This window comes from Dasypus novemcinctus, chromosome 19 (genome assembly GCF_030445035.2).
Source record: "Dasypus novemcinctus isolate mDasNov1 chromosome 19, mDasNov1.1.hap2, whole genome shotgun sequence".
Classification (NCBI taxonomy): Eukaryota; Metazoa; Chordata; class Mammalia; order Cingulata; family Dasypodidae; genus Dasypus; species Dasypus novemcinctus.
The window spans coordinates 2448770-2464202 of record NC_080691.1 but is presented as its reverse complement, the minus strand read 5'-3'; the positions used below and the strand labels follow the sequence as shown (position 1 = coordinate 2464202).

Here is a 15433-nt window from a genome sequence, read left to right as displayed (position 1 = left end):
GTAGAAGGGAGAGACAGCAGATGCCACCATTTTCCCTGCTAAGTGACAAGGGTCCAGGAGCCCTGCCTGGGGTCCTCAGGGAGAGATTTTTGCCTGATGCCTTGATTTGGACACTTTTCTCAGCCTTGGAAATGTAAGCTCATAAATTAATAAATCCCCATGTAAAAGTTAATCCGTCTGTGTTATATAGCCCTGGAAGCTCTTAGCAAAATAAAATATTAGATTTCTAAGAAATTAAGATTCAATGAGCACCTGCCATAGTCTTACGCCTGTAGTTGTTCACAGGAGGAAATTCTTGCATTTGTGCAATTGGAGTGCCCTATGGACTGTGGCTAACAGCACACACCCACTTGCACCCCACATGATCACACTTTCAGTGATAGCCAGGACAAAGTGCACCTGCTTTTTACTTTCATATTTACTGAGAATTTGGTGGTGAAAGGAAGTGGTTTTAAAATCTGTAAGGTGTAGTTCTACACACAAAGCTGGATAGCCAGGAGAGACCTCACCTCTCTTTTCTTCCTCAAATCCCTCTCCCCAAATGGGTAAATGATGCTCAAGAACCCAGGGTGGCTCACCTGAGATGGCTCCACCCTGTCTTGTTGGGACCCTCCTCCTCCTCTTCATGGTTTCCCACACACGCTCAGGTAAGTGGGAATTCAATTGGTGAGTTGATTCAGAGCTTATTACTCATTCAAATGCCCTCTTTGAATCTGGACATTTCTATATTTTCTTGTTGCTTCTCTCTTGACTGGTATTTCAATGCAGAATAGCTTCTAAGAGACTGAAAATTCAGATGGCTCTTGAAAAATGGCTGGGGAATTTCAGTGCTCAAGCATTGTAGGACCCAAGTTTCAGAGCTCAGCACAAATTTACCCAGCACAAGATGCCAGGAAATATTCTGAACAACGTTAGCTCTTACTGTCTTTACCTTTCCTTTGGTACTCAGGGATATTTCCCAGAAGTCTAGGGATGTGACATTAAACTCTGCTCTATTTGTCTCAGTTTTCCATTATTACCAATTAAGTGCTCTTTCATTCTCCAGGGGTCAGTCAGGCAGATGGGCCACCTTGTATGATTTAACTTGGGGAATTGAAAGAAGTGGTTGTTTCTGTTTCTCTCACCATCTCAGGGGAATTTGAGAGTGTATGTGAAAATTTTTAAGCATAAGACAAATGTCTTTTGACCTCTCTCGTAGCTTATCACTCGTATGTCATGTAAGAGCTGTTCAAAAAATGTTAAGTGAGTAAGCAGATAATGCTACATCGTATCATCCAGTGTTCCTTTTATTTAATTATTTTTTTTAACCTAACCACTTCAATACTCAGAATCCCCAATAATTCCTATGGCCATATAGTTCCATCTGTACAACTTTTATTCATGTGAACATTTTATGTATACTATGTGATTAGTCTGATGCTGATAGCTGGGGCAAAGTACAGCTGTTTCTAGTTTCAGTTTTAAAGGACTGAGTTAGCAGCTGGAAAAGAGGATATTCATTTAAGAAGCTACACGTGGAGCTCCTCTTATAGTGACTTGTGCTAAGGAAACAAATATCCAGTTGTGGTTCCTGTGGCCTTTGCTGCCCTTTTTTATTATCCTTTTTTTAAATAGAGGCATAGATCACACAAAATGTTACATTAAAAAATATAAGAGATTCCCATATATCCCCACTCCCCACACCCCCCTACTCCTCCCACATCAAAAACCTTTATCAGTGTGGCATATTCATTGCATTTAATGAATATATTTTGGAGCACTGCTACATAGCAAGGATTTAGTTTACACTGAAGTTTATATGCTGCTACCCTTTTGCTACTTCTCCTTTCTATGATGATTGGCTCACTTAAACAGCTGATGTTCAACTTCATAGTGGAATGCCTGCCATCCATCATTGCAATGCCATCAGAACAACTCCAATGTCTCCAAAATGCCCCATGTTACATTTATTCCTCCCCCTCCTCCCCCTCAAAACCTTTGGAGACAACTGCCTTTATATCAATGTTAGAAGTTCTTCCATTGCTAGAAAAATTGAACTCTTTGAGTCATAATAATTGTCAAATTATTTCTCTAATTCAGGGGTTCTTAACAAGGGGTCCATGAGCTTGAATTGAAATTAAAAAAAAAAAAACCACATTATTCTTGTGGGGATGTGTTGATGTGATTGTGATATATTTAATCATAATACACAGCATAGTGTGGACTTAGTAAGGGGTCCATGGTTTTCACCTGACTGGCAAAGGAATCTGTGAAACAAAAAAGATTAAGAACCCCTGCTCTAGTTTTTAAGTTTTCTAAAGCACCTTGAAGAACATTAAATTTTATAGTACTATTAAGTTACCGGACATGGTATGTCCTCCCATAGCCCACAGGGTGGAATGAGGGAGAGTGTGGGCTATGCTGCAGACCATTGACCATGAGGTGCAGTGGTGCTCAGAGATGTATTCAGCAAGTGCAATGAATGTCTCATAATGATGTAGGAGATTGTTGTTATGGGGGGTGGGGAGTATATAGGGACCTCATATTTTTTGAATGTAATATTAAAAAAATTAAAAAAGACATACAAAAAAAAAGGAAAAAAATCTTATGGCAAAATTTGTACTTTCCACTTACCATAGACAAGTTATTGTCTGGCTATATTTGTCTCAAAAACACAGGGTGGCTCACCTGGCTATTATTGAACTTTGACAAATTTCCAAGCAGTTCTTATTAAAACATTTCTGGATATCAGGAAGGGAAGAATGCCAGCAGGTCAGAAAGAAGTCAGAGTTCCAATTATTTGAGTATTTACATTCAAAGGATGGAATCCATGAAATAAGTTTGTTTAGTCAAAGGAAATGTTTATTTCAGTATTCTAATTTTTTGACATTCATGACTTTTAATTAGTGGTCCTGCAAATCTCTGTGGACATGAGGTTTTTAAAATTTTTAATATGGTTTAGGAATTAGGAAATCAATGCACATACTGGTTGAAGACTCTTTTGAATAAAAAATACTCACGATATAACATGATGAGTATCACATAGTATGCCTTTGGCTGCCTGTGTCATTGTGTTAATGACAAAGACCAACAAAGATGGATGGTCCAACAATGAGCCCTTGATACTGATGGCTATGATTATGAGCCTGTGTGCCTGAAATATGAACTAGGCCTAGAGCTGCAGAGTGCCTAAGAGTTACCTCCCTAGAGCCTCCATGTTGCGCAAATATGGCCATTCTCTAAGCCAAACTCGCATGTAGATGCATTGCCTTCCCCCCAGCATGGGACATGACTCCTGGGGATGAGCCTCCCTGACACCAAGGGATTACTACCAAGTACCAGCTGATGATGTAACTATAAAAAGACTGGCAGAATATCTCAGCCTACATGTAATATCAGGAGTTAAAAACTGCTTTTTGACTTTGGATAAAAGGGGGAGTCATCAGAGGGGTGATGCTTATGCATGCCTCAGCAGGGTACCAAAGACAGCCAAGGTAGATGGAAACCTAGGTGCTGGTTCTCCTGAGGGCTGCAGAGATCCACAGGTTCTATGGTCATAACAGATGGCTCTGGAGTTCAGGACCATGTCAGTTGGCCCTACTTTGCAGTTTGTGTTCCTGAGTGGTGATGGAATTGGATTCAGGTATGACCTTTCTACACATGCCTCTTCTATTACTTTTACTGGACCTGTGGTTGGCATTTGGGTTGGAGATATGAATCTCTGGACTGTCCATGTGATGGCCAGGTCTGGGCCTCAGCAGACTTGTGCCTCCTACCCTCTGGTTCCTTGGACTTACCCTGGCCAGCTGGCAAGGAGACGAAGAGGGTCAACCACCACACCAGGGAGCCAAGAGTGCCTATAGCTGCAAGCAGGAGAATTGCATCCATCATCCATGTGGAATCTAAGCCCCCTCTTGATATAGAGGGGGACTGGATATAACCATCCCAGGGTCCACAGGATGGAGGAATAGAGTATGGATTAGAGTGGACTTACTGGTGTTCTGCTGGGGAACTCTTGTGATTAGTCATGGAAGAAATTGTAGCATTGATGTGGAGAAAGTGGTCATGGTGGCTGCTTATGGTAGGAAGATGGAAGAAGAGACATGGTGTGGGGACATTTTCAGGATTTGGAGTTGTACTGGATGGTGCTGCAAGGATGGATGCTGGATGTTGTGTGTCCTGTCATGACCCACTGGGTGGACTGGAGGAGAGTATGGACTACAATGTGGACCACTGTCCATATGGTGCAGCAGTGCTCCAGAATGTATTCGCCAGGTGCAGTGGATGTGCCACAATGATGGAAGAGGTTGTTCATGTGGGAGGGGTGGGGTGGAGAGGTGGGGGGGGGTAGATGGGGAACTCATATTTTTAGTGTAATATTTAAAAGAAAATAAAGAAGAAAAAAACAATAAAAAAAGAAATTATGCTTTCTACTTCAATTTCTGAAATTACCACTCTGTATTTTTTCCTCCCTGTGAACATTTATTCTTCACATATCTGCATCTGTTTCTTAATGTTCTAAATGATTCATATGTTTTCAAACTGACCATTTAAAATTAATATGATTCAAGTCTAAGTTTTCATTGCATACTAATTTTCCACTTATAGAAGCTGCACATTTTTATATGCTATTAATTTTTAAAAATTTTTTTGTTAGAGAACTTGTGGGTTTATGGAGCAATCATGTGTAAAATGCAGGATTCTCATACACTGCTCTACCGCCAACACATTGCATCTATGTAGAAGATTTTTTTACAATTGATGGTAGCATGTTTTATAATTGTACTATTTTCAGCAGTAGTTATCTTTGTTACAATTGATGTAAGATTATTAAAATAGTGCTATTAACTATCATCAGTAGTATACATTAGATGTATTTTTTCCTATATACCACCCTATTATTGGCACCTTGTATTAGTGTCAAATGTTTGTAATAATTCATGAAATAATTTTCTTATACTTGTATTATTATTTATAGTCCATCCTCTACAATAGGGTTCACTGTGTTGTATATTCTTATGTTTTATCTTTTAATTTTATTCTGGTACAATATACCACCTAAAGTTTCCCCTTTTAATCACATTCACCTATGCAACTCAATACTCTTGATGTGCTACCATCACCACTATCCATTTCCAAAACTTTATAATCAATCTAAATAGAAATTCTCTAAAAATTAATAATCATATCCTGATTCTCCAGCCCCAACCTATCCCCTGATAAACTATATTTTAGTTTCCAACTCTATTAGTTTGCTTATTCTAATTAGTTCATATCAATCAGATCACACAGTCCTCATTCTTTTGCATCTAACTAATTTAACTTAATATAATGTTCTCATAGTTCATCCTTGTTGTCACATATATCAGGACATCATTCCTTTTTATGGCTGAATAATAACTCATTGTATGTATATACCACAATTTGCTTGTCCATTCATCAGTTGATGGACACTTGGGCTGGTTCCATCTTTTGGCAATTGTGAATAATGTCATTATAAACATTGGTGTGGCTGTCATTGATTTTTGCATTGACCTGATGCCTATTGACTAATACATGCCTGTCTGATTCCTTCCATAGTTTAGTCTAATGAACATTTAGGTTATATATGTGAGGTTTATTCTACCACTTTTATTTCTCCATGGAGGATTGCAGTTCCATGTTTCCACCTGCCTTTCTTTTAACTAGGTCTAGTAAGAAGTGTAAATTAGAAGAGAATTTTAGGATATAAATAGTTGTCATCCTTGCCATACTATCATCAGATGATCATTAAATTCTCCACAGAGAACTACAAGGAAGCTAACTCTTTTGGCCTGGGAACTCATAGAACTGCAATGAAAGGTGCTCTCTAACATGGATGTTGAGAGAGTTCACCGTGCTACATGCATTCATACTCTGTGTGTCCTTTCTACTTCAAGACTGTGGCAATGCCCATGGTACACACCATGTTTTATGAAGATCCACCAGTTAATTATGCCACAAAAGGCCCCTTATGTAACAGATGAAGTATGTTCTTCCACTCTCCCAACTATTTCTAATCAGATCCCTCTTGTCCAAGTCAGTGGGTACTAATTTTCAAGGATCTGGACATCAGTTCTTTGTAGGGTATTATTAAGAAGTGTTTGCAAATGGAGAAATTCCTCTACAGAGCTGAACAGGACTGACAAAAAAAAGCAACTTAATTTACAGGTGATAGAAGGCTGACTGTCCACACAGGGTAGAACCCATGGAAGATAACGAAGAATATTTTCTGCCCTGGGAATATTGAGGTGTCCACCAACCTGTAGATGTAGCCATCCGTAGTTATCGATAAAGACCCCATGACAATGCTTGTTTTAAATGTCATGCTGTTCATTCTGGAACATCTCAGGCTCCTCTGAAAGCGTCTTTACTTCCAGCTAACAGATCCCTCTCATTGTGTCCCCAAGGCTGTACCATGAGGATCCACTCTGAGGGTGGTGCGCCACTGAATAGTATATGCTTTAGGATTTTGTTTGGAGCCAATGAAATCCCTGACTGCCATTTTCTTATACTTTGTACAACATTTTTTTGTTCTCATGGCTCTCATCAAAATATTCAAAAATTAACCTAGAACATCTGTGCGTAGAGTAGTGCCTGACATAGGCTAGGAACTCAGTAATTAATTGAGTTAATGATCAGTAGATGGAAAAGAAGGATCTAAAGAAGATGTAATTTCTGTCTTACTCTCTGATAAGATGGATTTTTTTCCATTGTTTCCCTCTGGCCCTATAGGGCCTTTCCTTTGCAAAGCAGTGAATACCTTCATCTACATAGAAAGTCCTTGAATAACAATGAGAAACAAAGAAAGTCAAGTAGCCCAAATTGAGAAAATAACTGTTATTTCATAATCTGATCTTTTCTTTCTCTTCTTTATAAGAAGAGAGGTTAAAAATGTGATTGGGTGTTATTGGAAATTGAGGTATTCTAAACCTGGAGGTTGTTTGTATATAAAAACATTTTAAAGAGAGACTATATTCATCCATAAAGCCTCTTCTCAGAGATAACCTATAGATTTGCTTTAGCATATTTATTTTATATACATGGTCTCACAGTCATTTCCTAAAATGGAGAAATGTTATAAACTGTCACCCATGTTTTTCTTAATAAAAATAGTATTTTAATAGCTTTATATTCTACTTCAGCAGGTTTTCTACTTTATTCAGTATTTCAAAATAATATATTGGTTTAAAATGAGGATATATTTGGTTGTCAGTATTATAATTTTCATTTTGTGTGTTAATAATTATTTATTTTTTGAGAAAGTTGCTAAACTCCTTCCTGACTCAAATTTGAATTCTTCATCTTTAAAATGAGGAAAATAAACTGTAATACAGAGTTCTTATGAAACTTAAATAAAGTAATTTATAGGAATTTGAATTTCAAGCCTAGGCTAGTAGGAAAACACAAACTTTACTTTTTATTATATTCCAGTTCCACATTGGGATTATTTTCCTTCATTACCACTTATCCTAATGCTGTAAATGCGCATCTTTTTTTAGATCTCTTTATTAATGGACCACAGCTCATTATTTTAGTTGAAGTTTTCTCTCATCAGGTATTCACAATCATTCTCACCACAGTCCAGGTGCTGATCTTATCCTTTTCTTAAATATCCCCCAGGGCAATTCCATGTGATAGGACCAAAAGCACCAGTCATTGCTTTGGTAGGAGAAGAGGCTGAGTTGTCCTGCCATCTCAGCCCAACGATGGATGCCCAGAATATGGAGGTGAGATGGCACCGGAACAATCCTTTTGGCCTGGTGCATCTCTATAAAAATTTCCAGGATCATATTGAGAAGCAGAAGCCAGATTACGGAGAAAGGACAGAGTTCCTGAAAGACAATATTACCAAAGGGGACGTGACACTGAGGATCCGTCACATTCGTCCTTCTGATGGAGGGGAATACAGGTGTTTGTTTGAAAGCTCCTCATACTTCAATGAAGCACAATTTCAAGTGTTGGTCACAGGTGAGCCTCAGGAAAAAAAGTTTTAAATAACTAATTTTATTTGTCTAGCACCAGTGTGAAATGTTGGAAAACATATTTACATATATTGACAGAGGTGGCTAAGTCTTATATAAAGAGTGATCAAGAATACCAAGAATATTAAAGGACTTAAATTCATCTCATGAATCTCTTCTATGTCCTTCAGGTTGTAATAAGAATGAATTCTTTCCATTAACATTATTGCTTAAGGAGAAGAGAGTGCAGGGCATTTAATATATCCTATATCTGAAAAGCCTCAGCAACTCATTTCATCTAGAGAGTTTGGTTCAGTATCAAAAATTCAATGCAAGTAAGAGGCAGGAAAAATATGACTAGCCCACCCTTGGGTCCAGATGTTTTTCACCATCACTTCTCTCCACATTGGTTGTGCTCATATCCAGTGAAATAAGGATCTGTCCATTCTTGCAGTGACATCTCTCTTTACTCAGATCCCTATATATATATATATATTTATCCTCTTAAATCCCACTTTTGCTCAGCAATTCTTCCCACAAAAAGATGTTTGTCTGGTTCCATGACTAAAGAAGACTTCAAACATCAGCCATACACTGAGTCTCAATCAATCTTTTCTGTGCAAACATTACAGGAGGTACTATTGAGTTTCAGGGATGGTTATTATGTAAATTCAATGAATGGGGTGCCAAGGGCCTATGCAGAATTTTTGCTAATGATACAGACGAATTACCTCATTATCTTTCAGATTTCAGAGATCGACATTGAATGAGAGGGGGGATAGTTGCACACATCCTTCAGCAACCTGGCGGAAACATTTGTCCAGCCTTTGTAAATAATATTATTAGAATCCTATGATGGAATATGTTGGTTTCTTTTGAGGTCCACTGGAAGCACTATGACACATGTAGGCTATTCTGTTGTGCCATGTTTTATAGACTACAGTGGATACAATATTATTTTCATATCTGCTATCCTCAGTCATTTTAAATTAAAAGAAAAGTCCTATATTGACTCAGTGCTTATTTCTTCCTCTAGGTGAACACATAGCATTAGGCTTCTCAGGTCATTGATTTGTTCTTTCTGAGGTGACTCCACTTGTCCATTGCCCATACCCCATGCAGTGTAGTACATGGAGATATGTGGCATTAGGTGTTCTTATCTGTGCCAATCATAGAACAAATGCCATATCCTCAGGCAAATTCACTTTATCCTCTACCAGGAGACACCATGTTTTCATGCATTTTTCTGTTTTGCAGTTTCTGGTCTGCATTTCTATCATTTTCCATACCCTCTTGGGGGAGTACACTCGGCCCACAGTCAGAAATCAGTGCAATCTCTGAAGGCATGCAAGAAAGGGTGGCAATAAAAATCATTGCAGAACCAAGGCCTTCAGCAAATGCCAAAGGTAAATCCTACTGAAGGTCACCACTCATTATCCCATACTGGCTAGCTAACTGGACACTACATGGTTGCAAATCAGCTACTCTATGAATCAGCAACTTGTTGCAACCCACCTCCTGAAGGTCATTTCTCAGGGCAGCAGCAAGACCAAAGAAAGCCCTCAGCAAGTTGTCAGATATGAGCTTTATATATTGGGACTTATGGATAGGAGAGGTTCTTTCTGGTGAAGACAGTCAAGGAATGAAGATAGTGCTCCACAAAGAGGTGGAAAATGAGGGACAATATATAGGACCTCAGAATAAAAACATTTCAAAACAGAGTTTCTGATAGGGTCACATGAAGCACATAAATGGGGTATTTAGGAAGGAATTGCATAGGCTGGAGAAAATCACAATCTACAATACCATCTGTACATTGTTGTTGCATGAGGAGTTTTGACATTTAATTTGTGTCCTGGGGCATGTAGGCAGCTGTGTACTGAGTGTCCCTTAGGGCCAGGGCCAGGGGCCTACTTGTCCCCAACACAACTGTTACATCAGATATGAGTCTCAAAATTTGAGGAACTGGTATAAAATCACATAATCAGACATTCTCATTACACTGGTGAAAATTGTATGCTTCTCTCCTACTTTTGTCAAAAGAGAATAAAAGTCCCAGCCTCATGAAACAGGTAAATGAAGGGATTTATTGGGATCAGTGTGTGGTATAACAGGAACTATCAAGGCCTTGAATTTGCCAGCTGAAAACCCAAAATAAAGTGAGAATCAAGGAACACTGCTCTCCCCTTGTACTGGAATTTTTTCTCTTTTGATCCCTAAAACATGACTTGATAATTTAAGTTAAAATATAAGTGTCTTAGGTAATATTTGATTTATATTTTTATAACCTCTTTAATTTCCCATGTATCCAATTTGCATTTATATTCCCAATCTTCTCTCTAATGGATGCTAGAGAAAATTGTTAATAATAGCTACCTTTCTGGCAGCAGGGTTTACACATAGCCACATATTTCATAATGTAAATAGGGTATTGTGATTCAAAGGTTAACTTTACTCTTTTATTACCGGAAAACTTGCTAACGTAATTTTATGATATTCCCAAAAGTCCTGTTAAAAATAAGTACTCTAAAAGTATCTTCCCACAATTGCTTTATCCCTTTAACTCTCATTATATCCAGAGTGTAAAGGATACCTTTAGGCATTCCTTTGAAATGAAAAGGCTTAGAAACAACTGGCACCCATCTCTCCTTTGTACTCTTAACCTATTTACTCTTTTATTTATTTATTTATTTATTTATTTATTTTTATTGATTTTGTAAAAATATTACATTAAAAAAATATGAGGTCCCATTCGACCCCACCACCCCCACCGCACCCCTCCCCCCCCCCCCCCCCAGCAACACTCACTCCCCTCATCATGACACATCCATTGCACCTGGCAAGTACATCTCTGGGTATCTCTGCACCTCATGGTCATTGGTCCACATCATGGCCCACACTCTCCCCTATTTACTCTTAATACATGCTTACTTACTACAAATTACAGACCACTTGAAATGGACAAGTTCAGTTAATCCTTAAACCATTCCCATGAGTTTATTTCTGTAGTCATCATCATTTTACGAAAAGGAAATTGAAGTACACGAGAGTCTTTCTGACCATTTCTATAAACCTGACCATTTCTCCCTAAACATTATCCTTATAAGCATGAAAACATAATGCTTCTGAAAGCTACTAACTTCGGAAAATGTAATTTTTTCAGTCTCAAGCCTGGAGGCCACCTGTGTGCTGTCTAGGTCATCGTGGATATGTAACCCTGCTCACTGAGGATGTCACGGTGATTATACAAGATAAAAATGGATAATTCTCCTTCATTATCATAATTAGGGATAATTCAATCCCAGTAAAAGTTTTTCTAATTTTTCAATAGATGATTTTTTTTATATAAAGCAGAGCTACTGCACACTAAACTGCAAAATACTGTTCTTAAATGAGAGTTTGTCCATCATTTGTGGTCCAGGGAGGAACACAGACCTCAAAGTAAGACACTTCCACATTCCTTTCTGTTTTTTTTTTAAATTTTATTTTATTTATTCATTTTTTAAAAAATATTACATTAAAAAAATATGAGGTCCCCATTCACCCCCACCGCCCCCACCCCACCACTCCCCCCACAGTAACACTCTCCCCCATCATCATGACACATCCGTTGCATCTGGTGAGTACATCTCTGGGCATCACTGCGCCCCGTGGCCTGTGGTCCACACCATAGCCCACACTCTCCCATGTTCCATCCAGTGGGCTGTGGAGGACATACAATGTCTGGCAATTGTCCCTGCAGCACCACTCAGGACACCTACAAGTCCCGAAAATGCCTCCTCATCTCATCTCTTCCTCCCATTCCCCGCACCCAGCAGCCACCATGGCCACTTTCTCCACACCAATGCCACATTTTCTCGATTATTAACCACAATAGTTCATGAATAGAATATCATTAAGTCCATTCTGATCCTTACCGTATTCCTCCTTCCTGTGGACCTTGGCTTGGTTGTGTCCATTCCACATCTATGTCAAGAGGGGGCTTAGATTCCATATGGATACTGGATGCAATCCTCCTGCTTTCAGCTGTAGGCACTCTAGGCTCCATGGACTTCCACATTCCTTTCATCTTGATACTCCAATATCCCCACAGCGTAGGAAATCTTCACTTTTTTGTTTTTTTATTAGAAAAGTTTTGAGGCTACAGATCATGCATAAAATGACAAGATTCCAATACACCACCCCACCATCCACAATTTTTGTTAAAAATGATTGCACATTTGAATAACTGCAGTATTAATTAACACCCATGGTTTAACTTAGGGATCACTTTGTAGTGTGATTTCAAGGATTTTAAAAAATTCTTACTGTGCTACCATACATGCAATCTAACATTTACCCCTTTTGATCATATTCGGGTGAATATTTCAGTTCCGTTCATTGCAACCATAATGTTGTGCTACCATTAGTACCATCCATGAAAGATATTCAGTATTTCAAATAGGAGACCTATGCATTTTTAAGACTTAAGTTTCCATTCTCTATCCCCACTCTTCTCCTGTTAACCTGTATTTTAGTTTCTGACTCTGTGAATTTGTTTATTCTTATTGTTTCAAATAGGTGAGATAATACCTTATTGTGCCAGTCTTCTTTCCTATTGTGTCTGGCTTATTTCACTCAACATGATGTCTTCAAAGATCACCTATGTTGTCACATGGTTCAAGATATCCTTCTTTTTTATGGCTGAATAATATTCCATTCCATGTTTGGGGCATATTTCATTTACCCATTCATCCATCAATAAACACTTGGGTTGCTTCCATCTTTTGGCAATTGTGAATAATACCACTATGAACATCAGTGGGAAAATGTTTGATTCCCAAATTTAATTTCTTTTGGTTATAAACCTAGTACTATGATTACTAAGTCATGTGCTACTTATATTCTTAGACTTCTGTCAAACCATCTTGCACAGTCACCGCACAATTTTACATTGTCACATGCAGTGAATGAGTGTTCCCATTTCTCCACAACTTGACTAGAATTTATTTTCATTTTGTAGTATCAAATTCTAGTAGGAGTGAAATGGTATCAAATTTTGATTTGCATTTCCCCAATGGGTCTAGTTGAAGGATTTCTTTGTATTAATGATGTTAAGCATCTTTTCACCTGCTTTCTGGCCGTTCATCTTTGGAAAAATATCTATGCAATTCTTTTGTCCATTTTTAAATTAGTTTGTCATTTTAAAAATATTAAAAGATACAGTGTGCAGCAAAATTAGTTTGTTTATCATTTTATTTTCTTTGTTTTAATATATTCTGGAAATTAAACCTTCATCAGATAAGTGTTTTTCAAATATTTTGTCCCATTATGTAAGTTGTCATTTTACTTTCAGGATAAAGTCCTTTGAGGTGCAACAGATTTTCATTGTGATGAATTCTCATTTATCCATTTTGTCCCTTTTGTTTTGCTTGTGCTTTGAATGTAAAGTCTAGTAAAATGTTGTCCAATAAAGGGACTGGAGATGCTTCCCTATGTTTTCTTCTAGAAATTTGTTATTTCTAAACCTTATATTTAGTATTTGATCCATTTTGATTTGTAGATAGAAAGATAGATAGATAGATAGATAGAAAGAAAGAAAGAAAGAAAGATAGATAGATAGATAGATAGATAGATAGATAGATAGATAGATAGATTTTGCAATTGGAGATACAGTTTCCCAGTACCAGACAGCATAAATTTGGGTCATACTTTTTTATCAGTTCTGCAATCTCTGCCTTTTAACTGGAATGTTTATTCCATTTACATTTAAAGTCATTCCTGATAAGATTGGATTTTCTTCTGACATTTTGGCATTTAGGCTTATACTTTTTATTGCTCAATTCTCTTAAACCCTGCTTTTGTACATATTTGATTTTTGTGTTGTTGCAAAGTTAGTGTCTTCCAATTTCTATCTCTATATATTTTGCAAAGATTTTCTTCATCGTTACAATAAGGTTAAATTTTACCAACTTAAATATATAGCAATCATATTTGGTTTAATAACAGATTAACAGGAAAAACATCCACATATACTTTCCCTAAATCCCTGTTTCTCACTGTATATTTGTACTGTTACTGTGGATGTCTTTGTACATAGTATGTTCAAAAACATATAATCATGGCTTTTTATGTATTTGTATTTTGCCACTTTTAGGAAGTAAGATTGTAGTTATATACCAAACAATACACTACAAAAATACTGTCATTTATAATACCCAAATGGTTACCTTTACTGCAGATCTTTATTCCATTATGTCACTTTGAATCACTGTCTAGTGTCATTTCATTTCAATCTGAAGAACTTGTTTTAACGCTCCTTGTAAGGTGGCTCTGGTGATGAGCTCACCTAGCTTCTACTTACCTAAGTATTTTAACTTTTACCACATTTTTGAAGAAACACTTTGCTGGATATAAAATACTTTGCTGGCAGTAGTTTTATTCCAGCACTTTAAGTATTTCATCCCATTGCCTTCTTACCTCCATGATTTCTGTTAAGAAAGCTGCAGTCAATGTAATTGGGATTCCCTTGTATGGAACATGTTGGTTTTCTCTTGCAGCTTTCAGAACTCTGTCTTTGTGCTTTGTATTTTATTTTATTTCATTTCATTTCTTAATTTTCTTTTTTTAAAATTAAGAGATCACACAAAAGTTACATTAAAAAACATAAGATTTTCCCATATACCCCACTCTCCACCATCCCCCCACCACCATCATTTTTATTGTATTTTTTGAAGTCACACAGATCACAAAAAAATGTTACATTAAAAAATATAAGAGGTTCCCATATACCCCACCCCCCACCCCCACCCCACTCCTCCCACATCAACAATCTCTTTCATCATTGTGGCACATTCATTGCATTTGGTGAATACATTTTGGAGCACTGCTGCACCATATGGATAATAGTTCACATTGTAGTTTACACTCTCCCCCAGTCCATTCAGTGGGTCATGGCAGGATATATAATGTCCTGCATCTGTCCTTGCATTATCATTCAGGACAACTCCAAGTCCCAAAAATGTCCCCACACCTCATCTCTTCTTCCCTCTCACTGCCTTCATCAACTACTGTGGCCACTTTCTCCACATCAGTACTACAATTTCTTCCATTACTAGTCACAATAATTCTATAGTAGAATATCAGTAAGTCCACTCTACTCCATATTGTGCTTTGTATTTTATAGTGTGATCATTTTAGTGGGGGTGCGTTTTTCCCCATGTTTATCTTCTTTGGTGTTCTCTAGGCTTCTTGGCTGTACATATTCACATTTTTTGCTAAGTTTGGTAAGTTCTCTGTCATTATTTCCTTGATTATTCCCTCCAGTCTCTTCTCTATTTCTTCTCCTTTCGTGACTCCCATAATGCTTAGATTGGTGCACTTGATGGTGTCTCAGAGATGTCTCAGGAAACCCTAGCTCTTAATATTTCTGTTTTCATTTTACTCACAGCCTGATTCATTTCAAGGGTCTTGTCTTCAGGTTCATTGATTCT

General features: G+C 37.6%; 1 protein-coding gene across 1 annotated transcript in view; it reads left to right on the top strand.

Annotated features, from left to right (window-relative positions):
* The first annotated feature begins 429 nt into the window (after positions 1-429).
* The window catches only part of LOC105745654 (myelin-oligodendrocyte glycoprotein-like), a 28939-nt gene continuing 13935 nt past the window's right edge, over positions 430-15433 (top strand). Inside the window, exons 1-2 of the mRNA XM_058281080.1 lie at positions 430-647; positions 7621-7968. Of these exons, the coding sequence (XP_058137063.1) occupies positions 584-647; positions 7621-7968 (412 nt within the window). The 5' untranslated portion in view covers positions 430-583. The remainder of the gene's footprint in view (positions 648-7620; positions 7969-15433) is intronic.